Raw genomic sequence first — 25132 nt, 5'->3', positions numbered from 1 at the left:
TTATAATTCATATAAAATATGTATCTATATTTGCATGTGCTTGGAGGGGGGGGTAATGTACACCCGGAATATAGTAATGTCTGTAATGAATTTGTAAGGTTTGCCGTGCGTGCGCGCGCGTGTGTAAAATCAGTAGTTACATTGACTCGGTGATTGGATATGTTCATCTTTTTTTGACTGACTGACACCGAGAAATAGATAAGTTAATTTAATGGAGCACACAACATGTTTCGTCAAAAATGACTTCTTCGGGTGTGGTAACATTTAAAGCAAATTAAAAAATATAAAAAACCATGAAAACACTGTGCTAATATAATAACAGACTTGTGAACTGAAATTAAGTTTGAATTGTCATTATAGTCCGTTCTGTAGTTCTATTGTTGTGCAAATGTGAGCGTATGAGATTTATGTTTTTTAATTTGCTTTAACTGTTACCACACCTGAAGAAGTCGTTTTTGATGAAACATGTTGTGTGCTCCATTAAATTAACTTGTTATCTATTTCTCAGTTTCAGTCAGTCAAAAAAGTCAAAATGATCAGAGGCTGGTATCCACATGAATGAAAGTATCCACAAAGAGTTTGAAGCACTCATTATAAAGACCATTTATTCCTGGTGGCAAACAAAATGTTACTTCTGAAATTCCCAATAATTGCATAAAAACCATGGAACTACTATACAGCAATTTTTGTTGTGACCATTTGAAAGCATGTACAAAGGTGCTCAATCTTATTTTAAACATATTCTGTGATACAATGGAAATTAAGTTTTCTCTCAATAATTTGTTATAATAATAATAAATTCTCAATAATTTTCACATATGTTCAGGTAGGACTGCAGTTTGATATCCCTCTAGAACCAGTTTTATGAGAACAGTTTGTTTTCCATAATGATTTATGTATGAATTGTGATTTATCAGATCTTAACTTAATGTTAATGATCCAAAGAATATTTAATGAATATTACATTACTAAATCATTTTTACCATTGCAGCTTTTTTTTTTTTTTTTTTACACAAGCTACTTAATTATGTTTTAAACTGATTGCAGTAACCATGAATTCTTTACCTGGATCAACTATCTTACAATATGCAGCATTTTTGAGTTATTTTGCTTTCAGTTATGGCAGATATGTGCTTTAACTGCCTAGTTAACATCTGAAAGGTTTTAGATTGATTATAACCTTCCCCCCCCCCTCCTCCTCCATAAAGTTTTAAAATATTTAATGCATGTTACTGAATTAATAGTACTTGAAATTTGAAGCAGTTTGTATTTATTTTTAAATCCAAAGTAGCAAAAACCTCTGAAGCTAATTTTACTATAAATTTAATATTTTATTTTTAGCTCTAATCTGACTCATTGCAAAAAAAGTGCTTCCACTTATTTTTGTGAAATTATGCTATTTACTTTAAGTATCAAAAATATTGTTTATTTTATTTGTATTTATAGGGATGAAGAAAAATTGAACTGTATCACAGTTAACTATGCTCCTATCAAAGCCTTTATTGATTATTTATTGTCTGAACTTGATGTTACAATGGTTCGATGTTTGCAACGTTCAATTCAAAAAGATGTATCCTCCATTCAGTCTTTCCTGTCTGATGGTATGTCTTCCCTTGCCCAGCTACCCCAGACAGTAGAAGGAATTTCTGAAGCTAATGCAAAATTTGAAGATTTTAAGAATAGGAAAAAAGAGGTATGTATAGTGGTTAAGTGAACAGTAATTACTATGTATTGCTGTTAACTTTTATTATTAATTAATGCATAGATCTATGCATATTTCATGTTGTTAGTCACCTTATTAGCAATAGTAGGGATTAGTTTGGTGGTTTATCTTTCAGTAATTTGGTTATATTACTGAGTCTTTCATTAAAGGTATGGCCTTAAGAATAGTACTTTCGAAAAACTTTACAGTTTTTGAAAATGATTGAGAGTTAAAAGAGAAAACAACTTGCATCATGAGAATATTTAAGTTAGTGAAACCATTAATCGAAAGCATATGAATTTCTAGGTAGAGTTTGTGTCTTTAAAATAATGCAATATCAAGTAAAATAAAGTTTGATATTTACAAGGGTGGTCTGAAAAGTTCTCGGCCTATTAATGAAAAAAAAACCAGATTTATAATTTCAAAATTATTTTTATTTTTCAACATAATCTTCTTTAAGACTAATACATTTATTCCAGCGATGCTCCAGAGCCATTATCCTGTCCCTATAGTGGTTCTCAGTAAGATCTGCAAAATACCCCTCTACAGCTGCAATCACTTCTTAATTCGAAGAAAAATGCTGACCAGTGAGGAAGAGTTTTAGTTTTGGGAAGAGATAGAAGTCAGAGGGAGAAATATCTGGAGAAAAGGGTGGATATTCCAACAATTCATAGTGCAGATCCCTTAATTTTTCTATAGTCAAAACACCTTTGTGGGCAGGTGCATTGTCTTGATGAAAGATGATTTTTTTTCTTCTGCATACCGGGTCTTTTCTCAATAATTTTTTCTTCTAGTCTGGTTACAAGATTGGAATAATATTCCCCGGTTATTGTTTTTCCCTTTTCAAGATAATTATTAAACAAAATGCCTTAACTTCCCAAAACACCCATGCCATGACTAACATGACGTCGATTGCATCATTGTTAAATATATGTTGGTTGCTGCTATTATTATATTTTTCTTGTCTTCTCTTATCAATATTCAATCATCAACTTTATATTCTTTTATCAATCGCACATTTTATTTCTTTTACACATGCACTTTAAGCACTGGTACTGGCTGTTTCCTGGACGATCCTGGTGGTTCTGCTATAGAAGTTTTCCGGGAAAGCTTAGAATAATTTTCTGTTGGGAAAGTAGATGGAATGGCCGAAGTCGCTGCAGTTTTTAACAGATAACCACACTCTTGCAGCACGTCCTTTCATCTACAGCAGTGTTTCTCAAACTTCAGATATCTGCGTATCCTCTTCTTAAATTTTCATTATTACCAAGTACCCCCCCCCCCCCCTTATCAAATAATAAATAAATAAAGTATATTTCATTGTCAATGTCTGTTTTATTTGAATTTATATGTTCATGTAAACAAAAAATATGGTTTATTCTTAATAGAACAAAATTTGAAATAGGTTCCTCTTCATTGCCCGTCCATGAAAATCCACATTTCAAGTAATTTATATCATACTTACAAAGATGTTTCATCTTCTTCCTAGTTGGTTCTCTAGAGATCTCAGAATGACACACCCTTATCAATTTCATTTGATTCAGATGCAATATCAACTTTTTCTTGTTGCTTACAGCCACTTGTATTTGCTATATTGCTCTCTTTTGTGCGTTTTATATATCCAATCTTTAACCAATGATCCATACTTCAGAATTTGAAAGCTAAAAAAAATTACTGTATTTACTTGAATATAACTCACACTTTTTTCTCAAAATTAAAGCTAAAAAATCTGCGTGGAGTTTCGGAAACTAAAGTTTTTCAGAAAAAAATTTGCAAATGGTGTGACTTACCAAGAAGCTCCTACTCACTATCTCTACTTTAGGCATTGAGAACAGTATCCTTCTGTGGATTGTCAAAGTCATCTACCCAAATAGCTTCATCTTCTTTCCCATTATTTCAAGCAAAAATTACCAGTAATTTACAACACTTGAGATACGTAAAGCAGCTGTGAAGAAGTGCATATGATTGGTGTGGTATTAACAAAAGCTCTCTCGAACCAAAGCATTTCAACTCAACCAGTTGAGTTGAAATGCTAATTCTCTTAAATTGAATTCCATAATATCTGAAACACATTCACTATATATTTCTTAGTTTTAACACGTTCATGATGGGGTGGTGTCAAGCAAAACGATATGTTACACCAGCAACATATGGTTTTGCTTGAGTCTATACAGCAGTTTCTATTGGAGGGGAGATGTGATTCATTAGTTAGTGCCGTTTTATCACGTTGTTTTTAATTGCACTATTTGTTGAGAAATATAATGATTCCATGTGTTAATGATGCATTGCCAAAAATTACCACGTACTCCCTGAAGACCTTTCGCATATCCCTGAGGGGGGGGGGTATGCATACCACTTTGAGAAACACAGATCTACAGGAAATACATTGAAATAACGGCCTCTCCTCTACCCCCCCCCCCAGCACCTTGTTCATATACATGGAACCAAATCTGGAGTCGACAAAAACCAAGAGCCTCGAGTCCTTTTATATCTTAGGTGATCCTTTGTTCTTCTGAAGTAATTTCTAGGATTACCCACAAGTACGTCATTTCTGCTCCCTCCATTCTTGAGGTCATATTTCTATATGACCTTGCAAACTTTCATTCTTACCTAGTTATCGCTAATCCGGGTTAATCCCTTACTTTCTGTTTTACATATACTTCACTATACATTACTTTATGCAATTTAACAGTAGCGGTATAACATTCATTTTAATACATTATTATTTGTAATTTCTGTGTGTTTGGAAACCTCTGTAAAATCGATCGTGGAAATTTAAAAAAAAAATTATCATGAGAGATTTTACATGACCTTTCCTGCTGATGGAACTGACTTTGTCCTCTTTGGTGCTGAACAATCGGATAATCAGCTTCTGTCCACTGTTTTGACTGCTGTTTGGATTCTGGTGTGTAATGTTGAATCCAAATCTCATCCATAGTAATAAATCAACACACGAAATCAGTTTTATTCTTGTTAAAATGCTCCAAGCACTGTTCAGAGATTTTCATGCGAGTGCGTTTTTGATCTGCTGTGAGCAAGCGCAGCACCCATCTTGCACAAACCTATTTCTTTTGCAATTCTTCATGCAAAATATATCTTACACGTTCTTTTGAAATGCCTATAGTCTCAGCAAGTTCACACACTTTGACTCGCCAGTGATCCAATACCATATTGGGCACTTGATCAATGATTTCTGGTGTTGTTACACTTTTTGGACATCCTTCTCATGGATCATCTTCAAGGCTGGTACAGCTATGGTTAAACTTGGCATCTCATTTCTTAATTGTTGAAAAAGAAGGAGAAGAGTGCCCATAAACTTTCATGAACTTCAAATGAATTTATTTTGGCATTAAACCTTCTTTTACAAAGAATTTTATAACCGCACGAAACTATTTCAAGGGATACAGACAACACTTTTTTTCAGACAGCTGTATAAAGCAAACTACTTGATAGAATGACTTGAAATTTCACATGGATGCTTATGAGACGCACCAACTTAGAAAAAAAAATCTTGCCAATAGTATTGCCATCTGTGGTCGAGGCTTACTTTTAATAATACAACAGCTCATATTGTAAAGGAGAAAATTAATGTCAAAAGGCATTTCATTAATTTTAAATTCATTTGTTTGTTTTGTCTTATTATGATGTTTCAAGTTAATACATCAATAAAATATCACATGATGGAAATACCGATGTATTTCCATTATGTGATAACATCACTTTGTAGGATGTTAAATTCCCTACTTGCAGCCAGAGTGATATTATTGAAAGTGATGTAAATGAAATTAAGATGGCAGTAGAACTGCTTGCTGGGAATGCGTCATCGTTTGATGTTTGTTCAGGAATTTCTACAAAAGTCCTTTGACTCAAATATAGTAAATGGGAAGATCCTAATATGCTGGTGATTTTTTGTTACTTCAGCAAACAACTAGTGATTGCATATCATCCAGACTAGGGGTCAGCAATGTGCAGCTTGTGACCTGTAGCTCTTTGAACATCTCACTGTGGCTTCTTTAACTTTTTACCTACATGTATGACAAATTCATGCTGCAAACCCTTCTCAGTTTAGTTATCCTGTGCAGAGCTTGCAATGCTGGCGAGTGCCACTACAAGGTGGGTGCCATTTTGAAGTGTTAGTATGAAGTTTCATTCTTTCTTTAAATTTTTGTAAATGAATTAAGGAATAATAATTAGGTAAGTCAATATAATTGCTGCAAATTTACATATTGTGCATAAAAATGGATCAGATTTTCTTCCACTAAGATTGTCATGAACGCTCCTTAGGCAGCAAGCGCACTGCTTCGTACAGCTCAGAGCAGCCCTGTGCAATCACCCTATCCCGTAATGTATTTTCTACGGGACCTTAGAGTCTCATTCCGCTGAAGTGCTAGTAGTCATTTGGCCCGGTTCAACCGGTGCAGATCGTGCAGAACTCTGTGAAATCGTCTTGTCGCCAATGTAAGTAATTCTAACGAGTCTAACCAGGTGTAATGTGATATAGGATTTTAAGATTGACAACTATGATGGCTCGTTTCACTGGGATGGTTTCTATTTTGAAACGAAATAAAATTCAGTTACATTTGCTCTGGTTACTGTTGATAAGTAGTAGATATCATTTACTACCATGCTGATTTCGCCGCTGGAGGGTGCTGGAAGTCTTATTCGGCCCTTGTCAGCAGAATAGGATTTTAAGATTGACAACTATAATGGTCGGTTTTATCCCCGTGGCTCAGAGTATGGTTCATTTACTCTCGTTAATCGAACAGTATTCGTAAGACAGTGGTGAAATAAAGATGAATTATTCGGAGTGTTCTTACATTTGGCATTTAAAATCTGCATATTTGTACTTGTAAACAGTTCCTCTTGGTAAGTATTATTATTAATTATATCATCGATTACCTGTTGTAATTATGGAGTTTTTATAAAGGTTTTATTTTTATTTTTCTTCTAATAACTACAAATATAAAGCTGACCGTTATTATTATTATTTTTCAAAAGTTATTTTGTAACCCAAAAAATTATTATATTATTTATTACTATAAAAATTTCAAATCTAATTTCTTAAATTTCTTAAAAGTTATCCGGTGCAAAAAATTGAAAACGAAAAGCTGCAAAAGAAGCTGGAGCTCTTAATACTTTTCTTAAAAAAATTAAAAATTCTTTTGATGATACAGACCAGCAAAACAAACCAGAAATCGATGTTGATGAACTTGGGTCATCAACAATCTCTTATAATGATGTAATTGGTGAAGAAGAAAGTCAAGCGCAGGAATTAAATGAGAAACACTTGGAACAAGTAACTGACAAGAGAGACAAGTCGTTAATTTCTGAAAATTTAGAAGATATAGGCAAATGGCCAAAAATTAATGATAAATTATGAGTAGTTTTAACTCAAATGGGACCTACTCAAAAGAAAAATATACAATATCCATGAGATATCAATGACGTAAATTTAGTGATGTGTATTATAGCAGAAGAATGGAAAATGGAGAGACCATTTCGATAATATGGATAATTTATTCTGAATCTTTAGATTCTGTTTTCTGCTTTTGTTGTAAGCTTTTTTCATCTATTGAATCTAGCAGTCTCGTAGAAGGGTACAATGATTGGGGAAATTTATCTAAAACTTTACATAGACATGAAACAAGTTCATATGAAATACTTCTTAAAATGGAAAGAATTAAATAAAAATTTTAAAAACAAAAGTGCTATCGACTGTCTATTGAAAATGATATATGTGAAAACTTAGACATTATGCAAAATTATCTAGAATATTATAGATAATTTTGTTAATATCAAAACTAGGAAATTTAAATTTTAATTAATAAAATGTTTTCAAGAGCAAATGTGTAATTTAATTTCTTTCTTATAAATGCTTTCCACATGATTATGACAAAAATAAAAATAAATAAATAAATTGCCATTTGTTTGGGGGTGCCCATTTCGGCTTTGCAGGCAGGCAACATCCAGCTTAGTGCCTGCCCTGATCCTGTGCATACTTACTGCAAGGTGTTGAAGGTTAATCATTGTAGTCGTGGTGGTGAATATAATGTAATTAAAAGGGGAACAAAATAATAACTGTGTGTTCAATGTAACCAAATAATATTTGATGCATAGAGCAGATTACCAGACACATAAGTAAAATGAAATTATTTGTATTTGGACTTCTCTTAGTTTTTGGTTCAATGCATTTCTGCAAGCAAGTATTTTTGAATATGAACTCTATTAAAAATAAATCAAGAAACCATGTGTGTGTGTGTGTGTGTGTGTGTGTGTGTGTGTGTGTGTGTGTGTGTGTGTGTGTGTGAAAGTGTCACTCTCACAGCATGTTTAAAGATGAAAATTACAGCATACTCACTTGCTGTTGACAGACTTGCTCAAGATGTTCAGCAGCGAAATTCACATTAATTTCTACCTAATTGGATGTTTGTTATGCTAATTATTAATAAATAATATTTTAAAATGTATTTTTTTTTTTTTTTTTTTTTTTTTTTTTAATAAAACACTTTCCCACTCTATTCCATTTCTTTAACCCACTTCCAGCATGAGTTGAGGTTTTTGGACTTTTTAGCTCATCACTCAGAAAAGGTTGACTCGTGATCTAGACTGAAATGTCAGATGATCATTTAGGACTATAAATAGAATCCTGCATATCATTCTTGTTTTCTGATAGAACAAATTCAAAATCCTACATTGTTGAATCTGGCAGTCAGGATTATAAAACTTATCGTGGGTTATCAATACATGTGTATTTGTCCATGTCCACTTCTAGAAAGTGTGTATATTGGGAGGGGGGGGGGTTGGATTACATCTCATCAGATCATATGATATTTGTCTGCTCCCACCGAATCCAGAAACTTGATATGAGTAATTCTAGTTTGTGTAGAGCAATTTTACTGTTACATTCACTATTTTAGATAAGACAATGTATTCATGATATGTGTCAAACTTGGCATATGCCATCAGTGTTATTTTTTCTCTTTGAACTCATGGACTAATGATTGTGCATCACTTTTGGGGTTGTCACATTTGTAGCTCTGGAATTCTTGAACAACTAAGTACCCTAGATTTATTCCCCCCCCCCTAAATGTAATTAAGAAAATTAAACATGGAAACTTAAACTTATGTGAAATAAATTTATTAGCTGTAAAATATTCACCTATTTATCATAGACATTGAAAATGGAAGTATAAAATTATAATTAAAGAATCATTTTCAAAAAATGCCACTAGCGTTAATAGGACAACAAATAATGAGTAAAATTCCCATTAAAAAATAATAATATAATCAAAACTTTGCATTAAAATGATGTAATAATATTTCCCATAAAGAGAATTACCAATGGCCATCACATCTGTTTAAGTTAGGTCACTGTAGAAAGGTCTTACAACTGTCTTTATATAAGTGTGCTATAAGAAATCTACTTCTATGTAAAAGCTTGGTTTTCTTCCAAAAAAAACTATGTTCAATTGAGGTAGCGTGTTCTGCTAGGCCAGACTGTTCCAGTTCATGGTAATGGATGTAAGATTTGTTGTAGATCTTATTCAACGAATTGTTGTAGATCTGCTGGACTGTCCAAAGTGAGACAAACCACTAACCACTGGAGCATGGGATCTGGTAGACACTTGGAAGTTTGAGTGGAGAATGCTTGTCTTTAGGTGAAGAAAGGAAATTAAAAATCTTCCTGATAGGACAAAAGGATACTACAATATTAAGAGATTTTAGAACTTGAGCCATACATTCAGAAATCTCTTTAATATAGGGGAGTAGAATCTGAGTAATATCTTCAGGAGATCTACAGACTGGTTGTCTAAGGATGTTAAAAGCTTTCTTAATAAAAGATTCATTAAAGCATTTTGTGTAAAAGCAGATTAGATATAATTCAATTTCTCATTGTAGAAGGTCTTCAGCGGCACAAATATTATGAGAACAATGTAACAAGGTTTTAATGATTCCAATTTTTTGACTAGGATGATGATCATGAAAATTAGCATAACGATCTGTATGAGTTTCTTTTCTAAAAAAACAGAAAATTGTAAACTACCATGTAGTTAACAAAGAATTAACATATCTAAAAAAAAATCTAGTTGGTGTTTTTTCGATATGATAGAGACGTACAAGTTGGTAAGGGGTTGTTATAGGATCAATGTTGAAGAGGTTTTTCATAAAATGGGAGATCAGTGGAGCACAAAGATCATCCCTGGAGGCTGTATAAGGAGGGTGTGAATAAGGGAGAAGCAGCTTATTCACAACTCTGCATGCGGAGTTGTGAATAAGCAAGCTAAGAGTACAAGCAAAATGGTTCAAGATAACCTTTATTAATGCACATGCACCTACAGAAGCTGCAGAAGAGTCATTAAAAGATTAATTCTACGAAAAACTGGAATTAATCCTTGAAAAATTTCCCCATCAGGATTTAATAATTTTATTAGATGATTTTAATGCAAATATTGGAACAGAAGAAATTTATAAAAAAAAAATTATTGGAAGCCAAAGCCTTTATGAAGAGACAAATATTAGCATAGCCAATGTGACTTTTATTTCTTGTGTCTTTTCTTCGTGTGAATTTATGCACAGATTTATGTTGGAACGTGGTGTTAGGAATAACTAGTGCATATCATGAACAGAAATCCAGCAGGTACTTACCATTTTTTTAGCTATGCTCTTTTCTCCAGATTTTCCAAAAACACATCTATATGTCTAGTATTTATTTCCTACTCGACTATTTAGATCTCTAACAAAGACCAGCTTTTCCTATTTCTTTAAATCAGCCTCATTTTGTAATGACTCGAAAAATTTCTCCTTCTTCTTCTTCCTGTTTCAAATCTTCTGTATACATTTGTGTCCTGTTGATATTCTTATTTTGATGGTATGTATGGTATCTGTCTAAAATTCTGCTGATGTTGATTCAGAGTTTGTTTTGGTAGCTGACTTTTCATTATTCACCTTTGTTTAACTTCCAGTTCATTCTTCTTTGTTCAGTATCCAACCAAATACCTATTAATGGGGTGCATCCATGAGAAGGTGAGGATTGGATATTGTGTTAGAGGTCCCAGTCCTTAAAAGAATTAAAAGAATATGTGGAGATTTCCCAGATTTCTAGCTTTGACTCTTACAGGCCTCAGTATTATGTTTATACTATAACATTATTTATTTTATTGATGTATTATTTATAATATTTAATAATACTAATTATTTCACACTCAGAATAATATTTACTTCATTTATAAATAATAGTACTGCTGAAGTGAAGTTATTGCCCAATAACTTTAGTCTTGTTTATGTTTTCAGATATTTATGAGATATAAATTTAATATCATGTATTTACATCATCGCACATCCAGGTTCTAGGAACTGCTTAAATAAATTTCCATGATAATAATTATTGTGGTTATTGTTTTTGTCTTTCTAACATTTACTCATTACTCATTATAAAATAATTATTTTTTTATTACAGTTTATAATGAAATAAAGCATACATTTATTAATAATGTAATTAATACATTTATTATAATTTTGCCTTTCAAAGATTTATGATTAAAAAATATTTCTTTTAATATCCAGTATGAACAGATATTTAAAGATGCTGAAACAAAGAATGAGTTCCTTGGAAAATGGCAACGGCAAGCTGTAGTAGAAATGAACACCATACAGGACCAGTGGGAAACATTTAATACCATGATGAATGATCACCTTCAACTTATTACTCAACAGGTACATTAACAAAATTATGTTGAAATCTAAATACTTCTAGATTTATTTAATTATAATGATGTGGGCGCTCTTCTACCAAACATTGCAGTACAGAGGACTATCTACCCATATCCTGTTTCTCTGTATACTATACGTGACAAGAAATTATATTCTTGTTTAAATATTCCCCCCCCCCCCCACCCAGAAAAAAGCAAAGTGCTTTATTTGCTTGAGTAAGCACCCGTGTAGCGCAATTGGAAGGTGAGTTAGTCAATCTCATACGGAGGTGGCAGGGTTTTTTCTCCCGGAAACTCTGGTTTTTCATCTTACATACAGACAAATCGGCCCTTCAGAACACATGCAATTTACAGACAAAAAGTACTAATGGTGGAGGTTGTGGGCAGTAGATGCTATTGATGTAGTGGTAGATGTAGTTAGAGTAGGGGTTGATGTAGATGAGGTAGTAGAGGTTCACTGGAGACGTTGTTGTTGAATAGGTGTTCTCCCTCGATGAGTCTATCGGACTCCTTGGAGGTGTTGAGAAATAATAAAGAGTGCTCATGAAGTATCCTCATGACTAACTGACTTGTATATAAAGGCTATTGACATCACATCAATTGGCTCAATATCTCATAATACAAAGCACACTTCCTTTCAGATGTGTATGTTGCTATGCATTATGGGAAATGTCACTGTCTAGACTGGTTTCAACTTTTATTGAAGTCTAATCAGTGGAATTTAAGGCCCCAGGATCCTCATGTTGAATAAATGCAATGGTCATATATTTTCCCATAGACAAGGAGTAAAATTACACATTACTATATTATATTATTTTATTTATTTATTCATATGGAGTTTCCTCCCTTTTCTCCCCTGTCCCTATTGGGGCGAGTTGAGTCCCCCCCCCTCATTGGGGGGGTTAAGTATTTATGGCTGTAGGTCAATGTGTTCACGGGGCTGGTTTGCCTGCTTGCAGGATGAAAAACCTCAGATAAACTGTGTGTGTGTGGGGGGGAACCCTGCTGTCCATGCCCAAGACTGGCTAACTTGGCTATGGCTGAGGAAGATCCTTAACACGTTCGCTGCCACGCTACTTTGGCATGGTCTGTTCCCCTACGCCAAGCAATTTTACTTCTTCAAGGTCAGTACGATAATCTCGTTACCGGAGGTAAACGTCCTACGAGTATACTCGTAGTTGGCTTGTACAGAGCCTATACGGTCTATGAGAATACACAGTTTCGATGCTAGCCCCACACGCCAAGGATTTTCACTTCTTCAATGTCACTACAATAATCTCGTTCCCGGCGGTAAGCGTCATACGAGTATACTCGTAGCTGGCTTGTGAAGCAGGTTTACCCACTACGAGTATACTCGTAGTTGGCAGCGAACGTGTTAATCTATTCACGTCGCTGACGGGAATCAAACCCAGGACACTCCTTCCCCAGGCATATGGTTGCGAAGCGCAAAGCTACTAGGCTAACTACACGGACACTATATTATTAAAAACACTTTAAATCAGAGATAGTTGTAGAAAGTCATTTTACCTTTTTATTATTATTTTTTTATTTTATTTTATTTTATTTTTATACATTGATTTCATTCTCAAGAGGTTGAGGGACCTATAGGCATGAAGAAGGCTGTTCCTTGAGGAAGGCTGTTCCAGAGGACAGATGTGGACAGAATAAAAGGAGATGAATAGAAGCAGGTTTGGTGTGTTTGCAGTTGTGCATTACAGGGGGGGTCCAGGCAGATGCAGTTCTTGTATTAACAAGTGCAACAGAAAGTAGAGGAATGATGGTTGCAAATTTACTGCAGCAGTGACCCATAGAAGTAGTAAAGACACTGTGCTGAAACACATGCCTGTGAGATAGAGGTTGAAGTGAGTTTGTAAGAGAGGGATCATCAATGAGCCTAGTTGCATGCCTCTGGGTGGCATCAAAGATTTTAAGGGAAATTTTAGGTGCACCACCCCAAACATGTGAGCAGTATTCTAAACATGGATGGATTTGGAATTTGTATGTAGCGAAGAGTTCATTGGGTGTAAAATAGCTCTTGAATGAAAGAGAATGTCAAGGAGGAGGAGCCTCCTCCTCGGCATTTTTATGCCAGGAAAGATGGAGATAAATGTTAGTCCAAGAAAACAGACTGATCTTGTCTGGTGATTTGTGTATTACTGAGGGTAACGGTAGGTGAGCTGGTTCCTCTTTTGTGCATGAAAAGACAAGGCTGTGTTTTGGTGGCATTGAAGAAAAGAAGGTTGTCCTTTCCCCATTTGAGAATAATATGTAGATCAATGTTTAAGGCACTAATTGTGGATGATCTTGTAGTCTGGGGTGTCAGGGTAATGCATTGTTTGTCAAATGAGCAGGATGAGTGGGGAGGTCATGTACAGGAGAAAGAAAGCTTGAAAAGAGTAAGTCATCTACCATGACTTGCAGAGAATAACCAAAGAGAAAGCTGGCTATCCAGTTACAGACAGTGGGAGGGAGATCGAAGGATGGCAATTTGTTTAGTAGGCTTCAATGTCACACATGGTTGAAACTTTGGAAATGTCGAGGACAACAACACAAGTTTCTCTGAACCTTTCCATGGTACGTGTGGAGTGGTGGGTGATGTAAGCTACAAGGTCATCTGTGGATCTTGAATGGTGGAATCCGTACTGGTGGTTACTGATTAATTTGTGGACCGCTAAGTAGTGAAGGAGTTGGCTACTGATGACTTTTTCCATTATTTTGGAGAGGACCGAGATGATGGCCATTGGTCATTAGTTTGAGTAAACTTCTATCATATCTATATTACTCCTTTTTTGGAATAGTATAGATATGAGATTGCTTCCATGCATTGTGATAGGTATCAGATATGTATAATAAATTATAGAGATGATGCAGGATGAGTGTTAGCTTTGGAGCACAGTGTTTGAGAACAATTGGGGAGATGCTACCAGGACCAGAAGACTTTTTAATATCCAAGTTATTTAGTATTTTTTTGATGACTTTTTGTCGAAAAACTATGGGAGACCTACAGTGCTTAGATTCCAGTATGGTAGTAGGTGATTTCTCTTAGTCATCTATGCAGGAGTTTGATGCCAGAAGGCCAGCTTTATCATTGGGTGAAGTAACAGTGGTGCTATCAGAATGAGACAGAGGTACAAGAGTAGGAGAGCAGAAGTTGTGTCCAACAACCTTAGCAAGTGACTAGAAGGCATGGCTTCCATTTGGATAGGAGGCGAGTTTTCTGCTGATGGCCTTTATGAAATTAGATTTAGATCTACTGATGACTGATTTGTGTATGTTGCATGCTTTGGTGTAGGCAGAGTATGAAGCTGGAGTTCTCGATGCAAGCAACATGTGGTAAGCTGAATTTTTTTCCTTTGGCTTCTTTGACACATGTTCAGTTGAATCAGGGCTTGGAAAATGGATTTGGATTATGGGTTGCATGGGGGATGAAGGCCTTCATATCAGTGAGAATAATTTCTGTGACTTGTTCACCGCAGGTGTTAGAGTCAGGTGAGTGGAAGCAATAGTCAGACCAAGGAAAGAGAGAGAGAGAGTAGAAATTCTAGAGGTCATCCCAGTTGGCTTCTTCGTCGTGCCAGAGGATTCAGATCAGGAGTGGTTGGAGGAGGGTATTCTGTGAGTGAGGAAATTGTATGAGATTGTGTTCTGAGTTGCCAAGACGATGTCACCTCTATGGTGTATCTGGAAGGAGAACAGTCAAAAAGAGAGATCCAGATATTTGGAGAGTGAAGAAGGTTATCAAGGATTGAAGTAGATGTACAATTTGTATTAAGTCATTACTTATAGCAGAAACGTCTGCTTCTCATCCTGCTTGGTCAGTGGTGTAGGGAAGCCAGTTGTAATTGTGGACATTGAAGTCTCCCAGGAAGATTACCTCACTAGATAACTGGATTGCAGGTGGTCAAGTTGCATAGAAAGGAATATGAACTGATCTGAGTTGTTATTAGTGTTTGGAGACTAGTAAATGCAACAGATAAAAGTTGCTAAATGGGGCAAGGAAACTCTGAGCCAGAAAACATTAAAAGTATGTGATTCTAAATGAGTCAGGCTATGTCAGATTTCACAAAGGCAAAGGTACCACCACCCTTGTGGTGAAAAGAATCTTGAAGTGTGTAGTTTGGATGCTAAAAGGGGACTGTAGTAGATGTATCTACAATATGGGTTTCCATCAGAAATAAGATGTTCTGGTCTGGAAGACTGCAAGTGATGGTGGATGCCATTTATGTTAATGCCACAGATGTTAGTAAAGTGGATGGGACAGTGAGTTTTAGTAGAAACTCACTGTCACTTAATTAAGAGATTCTGATATGATTTGTATGCTGTGGCTGGTTATGATGTGACTTTTTTGATGGGATTAGTTTATGAGAGAGATTCGCTTTTGTTGCAGTGTCATTGTTGCTGTTTGTGAGAATCTTTATAGGTTTGATCAAGTTTGATTAGATGGAAGGATATAGTGAGAATGTGCAGTGAGAGAAGATAGACTCTTGGACATGACTTCCCATACAGAGAGAAACTAATCTCCATGCAATGACATGGCCTCAACAGTGCTCCACATACCACTACTAGGACTCACTCTCCAGGACCGACCTGGCAGAGTATATGACATCGGGATTATGCACTGGTTGATTAGGAAGCTGTTATTTATATATGTATTTTTATTTATATTATTTCTTCTTCCTCTATATAGTATATTATTATTCTCTCTATATACTTATGAGGTGAAATATTATATACATTTCTTTTACTAGCAATTATTTTTATTTTGACTCCGAGTGTCCCTATATGTTATTATATTTGCACAAAGAGTTCACTCCAATTGGTGCAATGACTTTAACTCACTCTTTCAGAATCCAACTAATCATTGACTCAATACCAAGTACAAAATAAACACATTTAATAAAACTAAAACAATATATATACACTTCTTGTAATAATACATAACTATAACTACAAATTATATGGATCCAAGGCCTTATTTAAAAATATAAACTTACTCTTATGACTAAGCACTTTTTCTTTCACAATCACAAAAAAATGTTCATAGTCTTTTTCTCTTTCTGTTAAGGCTCTTTTCCAGAAGTTACAAGGCTCTGTACTTCATTATCAGGATCCTTTTCATCAATATCAATATAACACACATAAAGTCTTCTTGACTATAGCCTGTTTTCTTTTTAGTAGTAATACTCATCAGATCAGGCACCTTTAATACCTAAAAATCTTCTTAATCAATATATTTCTAAACTTTCACTTTCAGGCATTCTTAATACTTATAAAACTTCCTTATCAATATTTTCTCTAAGAAAAACATTCACTTTAGAATGTAAGCAACAAGTTCTCCTTTCATTCACAATACTAAATTGACAGTCTTAACTTATTCCACCTTAAAAACATACAATTTCAAGATTTCCTTTTATTCATCACTTATTTCTCCTTGAAACCTAATATTTCCACTATTCCTTTTTCGGAATACACTATAAAATATCTTCCGACTGCCACACACAAAACAAATATCAAGTTTCTTCTAACTTGAATATTTACCGGCCAATTTATATAAAACTTATAATTTCAAGACTTCCCTTTTATTCATTACTTATTCCTGCTTCAAACCTATTATTTTCACTATTCCCTGTTCGGAATACATTATGAAATTTCCTTCTGACTGCCGCACAAAAAAATCAAGTTCCTCCCAACTTGAATATATCTCGGCCAGTTTAAAAAACTTACAGTTTCAAGATTTCCTTTTTATTCTTTACTTATTTCTCCTTGAAACCTATTATTTTCACTATTCCCTTTTCGGAATACATTATAAAACTTCCTTTGACTGCCGCACACAAAAAATCAAGTTCCTTCCAACTTGAATATTCCTCGGCCAGTGTTCAAAAAAACTTCCGAACGCTCTCTTGTTTACAACTGTAACTTGGATACGCAACGCTTTCCTTGTCAGCTGTCAATCACACATCAAGTTCTCTCCGGGAGCATGCGCACTTCACAAAAGTCAGAAACTACGCACTGAAATAAAATGGCTGACTCGCTGTATCCATCAGCGCTAAAGAAAGTCTTTCACAAACACAAAATTCAACATTTTAAAATACAACAAACTTTCTTATAAGTAACACAAATAATCAGTTTAGTAAGTACTTCAATATTTTTACTTCCTTACATGTTACTTCTAATATAACATTTTCATAACGAGCACATCACAAGTGCAGACACTGCGTGTATGAAAACAAAAACTAAAAAGCATAATTAATACGTAAAAATATTCAGAATTTTTAATATGATTATTTTTACAAAGCCTCCTGACTCATTATTGGCAAGTTCAGGCTCATGCACTAACTGACAGTCAGCCTGCAGCACTGCCATTTTAACTGCGAGGAGTTTCTGGATCTCTAAATATGTTAGTCATGGCCTTGAAGGGTATCAAGGGTATATGAAATGTATATTCACACTTCACAGATAAGAGAAGTGGTGAACAGAAATTGGAATCCCTTCTCTGGAGACTGAAGTTATAGAATGTATTATATTTTGATGATGAGAGATCTCATTAGAGGTTGAAACTGGTGTTGACTCTTCCCATTATGCATAGCAATATACTCTTTTGTAAAGAAGTGTGCTTGGTGTTATGGTATACTAATGCAGTTGATGGAAGTCAACAGCCACTGTATACATAGTAGCTATTGTTGTGATGAAACTTCATGCTCAGACTTTGTTTGCTTATTCTTTGGTAAAGGATTAAAACAAGAATACAATTTCTTGCCAAGTATAATATACTTTGTAACCAAGTGAAAAAATTTTCTACAACTATATGCTATTTCTCTGTTACAATTTATTTCATATATGTTATGTTGGGTTCAGGTGCTGGCCACTGCAATTTTCTGATGTTATTCTCTTGAAACTATTGATTTAGTCACTTCTCGGTTGGAGGGCATAAGCCCTGATATAGTACCATAAAGTTGTCCCAGTCCCAAATTTTCGAATAATTCAGTTTAGGATACAGAACTAATGATTTCTTGCTATAGCATCAGTGGACTTTATCCATGTTACAATTAGCATTTTCCACCATTGCACCTGCTGCCTCTAGACTTTGGTTTACGTAACAACAAACTCAGATAAAAAGCCTTCTCTAGACATCTTTGTATACAAACAAATCCCTTAGAATAGAAAAGCATGTATCATGATATATCACTCTCCAGGATCAGTTTGTGTTGGTTGGCAGTCCTGGTTCTTGGTGGCTCTTAGTCCATGCCAGTTGATGATGTTTATTTGTTGTTAAATGTTTGTGGTTCACAATTCTCTCATGAAAATTCATGGTGCAAAGCTTTCTGTGTATCCTAGAAGCTTTTATGTCATTATTATTTGCTGCTTGCATCTTCAAACACAGATTCTTGGTTTGATCTGAAGATGAATGATCATCATTTTCAAGGAAGTGGATCAGCTGTTTGTTAGTTACTGTTTTAGTCCAGCAGTATCTTCAGTGTACTGTTGTGTGTTGATATCTGGGACTTGGGAAGCTTAATTACTGTGCAATAGCATGACAGACATTTTCAACAAAGGATATGATATTTGCTTATCATGTCATTCGTTGAAATGCTGTTCACTCTTTCCTGTGTCCACTGTTCCTCACACAAGGACAAACAAAGTGACTTCCAAGCAGTGTTCATGCCTAAACTCTCTTTTGTGGATAGCTTAGTATCTTTGTAAAGAATTCTGTGTTCATGGTTGACACTGTGCTGAGCTTTTCGGTTCACCTTATCAAATATAAATGGTCTTGGTTTTCATTGATCTCTTTACACTCACATGGAACCTGATATACATTGTAAAAACATGTCCTGTCTGGACAGCATGGTGTTAACACAGAACATAGATCCTTTATAAAAACACTAAGCTCAAGTTTAGAGGTGCCTGTGTTTAAGGAGAGTTTTGAAATCTGGTACATAATCTTAATCGGAATGATGATTTATCCAGGAGTATGGGAAATTCTGATTCTAAGCAGCTATAATTAATTATTATTATTATTATTTGTTACTTAATGACTGTTATATAATTTATATAAAGGATTCCACAAATGAGGCACATCATCTCTGGATGCTACATTGCATTGAATAGTTATTTGATAAAAAACAAACAAACAAACAAGCTAATTCAAGTTTGAACTTGTTGTTTTTTTTACATTTCACATTTGATGTAATGAGCCATTCGTTATGTAATGTCTTATATGCTAGTCTTCTGTTTCACTACCAACTGCATCATTCCACCTAGATCTTAGTTTTCCTATTGAGCTCTCTGCCATCTGCATCTAATATATTCTACTCACCTTTTTTTACTCACCTTTCCTCTTCTGTCTGTTTAAATAACCTAACAGTTTTTGGCTGATGCAACTACTAGTGTCTTAGAAGACAGCAGTGTAAGATCTGAGAGTATTGGAAACTTGATAAATAAGAGTGTGCTCTAAGTTACTTCACTTTATATGTTTGCATTATAATTAACCAAAGTCCCATAGTAACTTGGGTATCATTCTGCTATGATAGTCTGTGTAGTATTATTAGAGTATCTTGTAAATCCCTCTTCAGGACATATTAGGCAATGATCACAATAGAGAAATTAGCTAAATCACCATACTAAAAGGTTACAAGACAGTTTTCAAATGTGAATCAATGTGAATTCCCACCATCAGAGGTACCATGTTTAGAAGAAAATGTTGGGGAAGCATCTCTGACTGAAGTTGAGAATAATATTAAAGTCCTAAAAAATAAGGCAGGCAGTGAAAATAAAATTGCAGTGGAACTTCTAAAAATTAGAACACCCTTAACTACTGACATGTAGGAACTGATCAAGCTAATATGCCAAAAAAAAAAAAAAAAATCCCAGTTGGAGTATCTGTGTGCTATATTTAAAAAAAGGAAACTCCATAATTACTAGTAACTATAGAGTTATCACCTTCTTGGACATTTGCTACAAAATACTGCCTACCTGGAAAAAATCATTTGGAGTTGTTTGGAGAACAGATAACCAATTAATCAAACAAGTACTTACAAATACAAAAATGACAAGATAAGACCCACAGGAAAACCTTGAACTCGATGGATGTACTTGGTAATAAAAGACCTAAGACCAATGGAGAAACCTAATGATGGCAGTATTAAACCTAAATGGTCCATTAAGCTGTTGAGGAGGAGTCCTGCTCTCTAAATGCTATGATGTGGTGGTCATCCAAGGTGGATATTTCCAATCTGTTGTTGAGGAGTTCTTTGTGTCTCTTTGGATATTATAGACAGATCTAAGGAGTGGAGCAAGAATAAGAACCTCTATTCCAACCCTTTAGGATTTCTAATGCTCCAGTTTGAAAGACAATATCTATCTGTTAAGATATTTGTATATGAAGACGTATGTCACTCACAGAAACAGCAACCTAATGTTACAGCATAAGTTTCTGTATGACTTCTTGCTTAACTGGCTTGTGGAATCCTTATACATTTAATGAGGTCATACAGAAGGAAGTTGACATGATTAGTGAAGTATCCATGGTAAGACTTTAGCTTCTAGATTTTGGGTTAATATCTGATGATGTCTTTTGAAGATGTGATTCTATATTCTTCCTGTTGTAACAGTTTTTTCCAGCTTTTTTGCAGTTGTTTGCCATTATTTCAATTTGAGGATAGCTATTTTTGATACAAAGTTTGTTATTTATGTATTTATTTTTGAAGTAAATGGTATTCATATTGAGAGAATATTTGTTCCGTCAGTGTACTTTATTATTTTTTCTTTATTTATCCTCAAATGTCATGAACTTGACAAAGTATGAGATAGATGTCTTCTTTTGATGATCCACATCCTTCTTCTTCTTTACATTTTTTATCCCTCCTTTTAGATTTCATTCCTTTTTTAACTTTGTCTTTAGTTTCTTCTTCTTTTTTCACTACGTGTTATTCCTGCTTCCTATGTAGGGTCCGCGTGTTACTTAGATGCGACTTCTTGTTAGTACCACTCCCAACCGACCTGTTGGCTATCCTGCTGTTGGGGGGGGGAGGATATATTTTTGACTGTAGCAGCGTATGTTCACAGGGCCGGCTTGCCTGCTTTGTGGGATGAAAAATGTGTAAAAAACCCTACTGCCTGTGCCCAAGACCGGCTAACTTGGCTATGGCAGAGGAAGATTCTCAAATTCCTCACATCTTCGACGGGAATCGAATCTGAGACACTCCTTCCCCAGTCATATGGTTGCGAAGTGCAAAGCCACTAGGCTAACCGCACAGACCTTTAGTTTCTTCTGTTTATCCTTTTTCATTATTATTACTTTATTTTTCTTTTTGATATTCTTCTCTGTGAGCTGAATTCTCTTGGATGTCTTATTTACTTTTTGTTTCTTTTCTTTGATTTCTCCTTTTTCTATAAGAGTTTCCTTTGTTTGCATATGGTCTTTTATATGTTCTGTCTTTTGTTTAACTGGGCAGCAGCACCCTAGCCACTCTTACTTTTGATTAATTGTTACTATCAAGTTAGTTTGTAGTTTAAGTCATTAGTTCACAAACTCTCAAATTGCCATTCTCCCTTCCTCAATCATTCATTATTTATGTAGATATCTAATAATCAGACTCTTCCTGGCATTGTTGGAATTGGATGTTGGTTCAGAATTCCTCATTTCTTCACATTATTTACAGGCCATGTGAAAGTCTTTTCCCATTGTTACTCTTACTCAATTGATGTTTCATAACTTGTTTCTGTAAAAGTATGTAAAAATATAGTATTGTATTATATAAATATCCATAAAATAAAAATTTCATTTTTATTTTTACACAGATAGAGGTATTAAAAACAAATGTGCTGTCTCAGCTTGAAAATTTCAAACAAGAAGTAGAAAGATTTTCATTTCGTTGGCATCAGATGAAACCTAATGATGATGCTTTAGAAGGAGATAATACTGCAGTTTTTGAAAATGCTGTTAGCATTGTCAAAGATAAAAGAAAAGAGTTTGTTCTTCTTATGGAAACTAAAGAAAAGTTGTTGTAAGTTGTTTAATATATAAAAACTTTTGTAAGTAAATTACCATATTTTTCGATAGATAATGCGCACCTAATGTATAATGCACACCCCCAAAATTTTCATCACTTCTTTTGCTGTATAGATAACGTGCATGCCCCAACTAGCGGTTGAGTTAGGAAGTACAGATAGAGGATGGAGGAATTCTTTAAAAGCACGTGTGTTGCTAGTTGCAGTGGTCGATTTTTTAAATTCAAAATTAAAATTAAAAAAAAAAACCAATTGTAAATATTCCAAATTGGCCGTCATTCCAGATGGTTTAACAAAAAAACTACAACCCCTTGATCTTGCAGTAAATAAACCATTCAAGGACAATTTGCAGGCTAGGTGGGAATACTGGATGATGAATGACATCCATGAATATAACAAAACAGGGCAGACGAAAGAACACCATATAAAGATATAGTTACGTGGATTGCAGAAAGTTGGGCTGCTGTAAGTGAAAACCGTGTTAGAAATGGTTTCATTAAAGCACAAGGGAATGCAGTGGTGTCCGGTGACAATGACTATGAAGCTGAAGAAATACCAAACGAAATTTTTAACGCAATTGATTCTTTCAATATTGGGTCTGATGAATTTTTTGGATTTGAATAGTGTAATGTTCAATAAATATTAAGTAATAATTCTACCTTAGTTTTGTTATTATATTTAATTTACCTCTCATACCATTTACCTTTCAAATGTATACCGCGCATGTTCATTTTTAACAAATTTAGACTTTTTTTGTATAGATAATGTGCGCGTTATCTATCGAAAAACTTATTCTCTTTACTTATTTCTGCTGACCTTGTTTGCTGCATGTAAACAATAAAATAATAATAATAATAATAGCATCATTTATTTTAATATGGTATTGCTTACACTGGAAACATAACAGTAACTTTTCTGAGATAGTTGAAGCTTATTGTTGGTATGTGATGATATTCTTTATGTCATATCTGTTTTATTCAGTCAAAAGTAAACTGTATTATTATATATAGCACTTTTTCTGAAATTAAAATTAGTCTTTTTCTACATCATTATTATCTACTAAATATTTTCTTTATGCACTTATACATTTTTCATAATGTTGATATAAATTCAGAACAGTTTCGAAGTTGACGTTTGTGTGTGTTTTCAAATAGCAGCACATGCTGTTGCTCTGAGCACTGAAACTCATTGTTGCTTGAAGCAAATTACTTGCCTGGTAGTGTACATTTATGGTGTGGTGGATAAGGATCTCTGGCACTGAACTAAAAAACCCCTTTGAGGTTGCTCAAAGGGGTTTTTTGGTCAATCCTTTATTGACATATTTTTCAGTGAATAAAGCTCCCAGATAATTACATATGCTGTAAATACATCATCTGATAACAGAAATAAGAAATGGAAAATGTCTGACATGCATATAAATATGTTTCTTATCATCCATGAAGCAGGGACCTTTTCAAGGTCCTGAAAAATATGTGAATGAAAGAATGAAGAAGAGCCACTATGGAAAATATCACCCTTCTTTAAAGTAAGCTTTGACAAGAAATTATATTCTTGTTTTATCCTTGATCCAAGTGTGCGAATACATTCATAGCTAGGTTGTTTGTATATAGAGGCTAATGACTTCAAATTAAATGCCTTTGTACCCATAATGTTAAGCACATTCTTTCTAATGTCTATAATGCATGAAGCATTATGGGAAGGGCCATTACCCAGACTGGTTTCGACTTTTATTGAGGTGCTGTTAAAGGGAGGAATAATTCTCGAAATACTCTGAGTGATTTACAAGATCATTCTAAATCTCACTGTGACCTGGTAGATTCATTATTAAACTCATTGCTCCTGACTTGTACTCCAGGGCAGAAAACTCAGCAACAGGCAATAGCCTACCACTGAGGCACTCAGGAAACAAGCCTGTCATCAGTATGACCCAGATCCAGAAGAGATACTAAGGTTAACTGTTCTGGCAAGATGGATTGATTGGATCTGTGGCCCTTTATCCCTTTGTTGGATTTGCAACAATATTGCTGGATTAAGGAGTATTATCGATTACTTAGCTTTCCAATTGTTGGCTGTTGACTGCTAGTGAGATTTTTTTTTTTTTATCTAAAAAGTACTTGTTTAGTATGATTTTTTGGGATATTTATCTTGAGATATTTGTTTTAGTCTATTTAAGTATAAAAAGCTAATAAGCTTCATTTCGGCAATGAAAACATTACTTAAATTAAGGGGATATTAAATCCCACATAGTTTTAAAACCGAATAAGAAACTCAAAGATAGGAATCAAAGTGTTTCTTGCCGAATATAGTAAAACTATAAAGTATCGGCGACACTAGTGTTAGCCAATGCAAGTGACCCTAGTACGTAGTACAATACCGGACGACTCGTTGCAAAGGGGGGGGGGGGAGTTCAGATCGCTATTCTTAGGTATTTTCCATAATGTAAAAACATATTTCCTAGGAAATGTATGCTGTTATTACATTATGGAGGGAGGTCACTACCCAGACCGGTTTCAGCCTTTTTTGAGGCTTCATCAGTGAGTAGCTAGACCTAATACCAAAGTGTATAGCAAAAAGAACTTATATACTCTGCGAACGAGTTTTCCAAATACGTGCAACCATTAAGTTACTTAAGTATAAAGAGCTAATAAGCTTCATTTCGGCAATGAAAACATTAGTTAAATTAAGGGGATATTAAATCTCACATAGTTTTAAA

General features: G+C 34.5%; 1 protein-coding gene across 1 annotated transcript in view; it reads left to right on the top strand.

Moving 5' to 3' along the window:
* Window positions 1-25132, top strand: part of btv (dynein cytoplasmic heavy chain beethoven) — a 1245321-nt gene that overhangs the window by 265585 nt on the left and 954604 nt on the right. The window contains exons 16-18 of the mRNA XM_090394552.1: window positions 1447-1693; window positions 11267-11416; window positions 22210-22415. Of these exons, the coding sequence (XP_090250678.1) occupies window positions 1447-1693; window positions 11267-11416; window positions 22210-22415 (603 nt within the window). The remainder of the gene's footprint in view (window positions 1-1446; window positions 1694-11266; window positions 11417-22209; window positions 22416-25132) is intronic.

The sequence above is a fragment of the Typopeltis vanoorti genome, chromosome 6, assembly GCF_054136105.1.
Source record: "Typopeltis vanoorti isolate ZY-2024b chromosome 6, IOZ_Tvanoo_1.0, whole genome shotgun sequence".
Taxonomy (NCBI): domain Eukaryota; kingdom Metazoa; phylum Arthropoda; class Arachnida; order Uropygi; family Thelyphonidae; genus Typopeltis; species Typopeltis vanoorti.
Note: the sequence above shows the minus strand (reverse complement) of the source record. Positions and strands in the feature narration are given on the sequence as shown.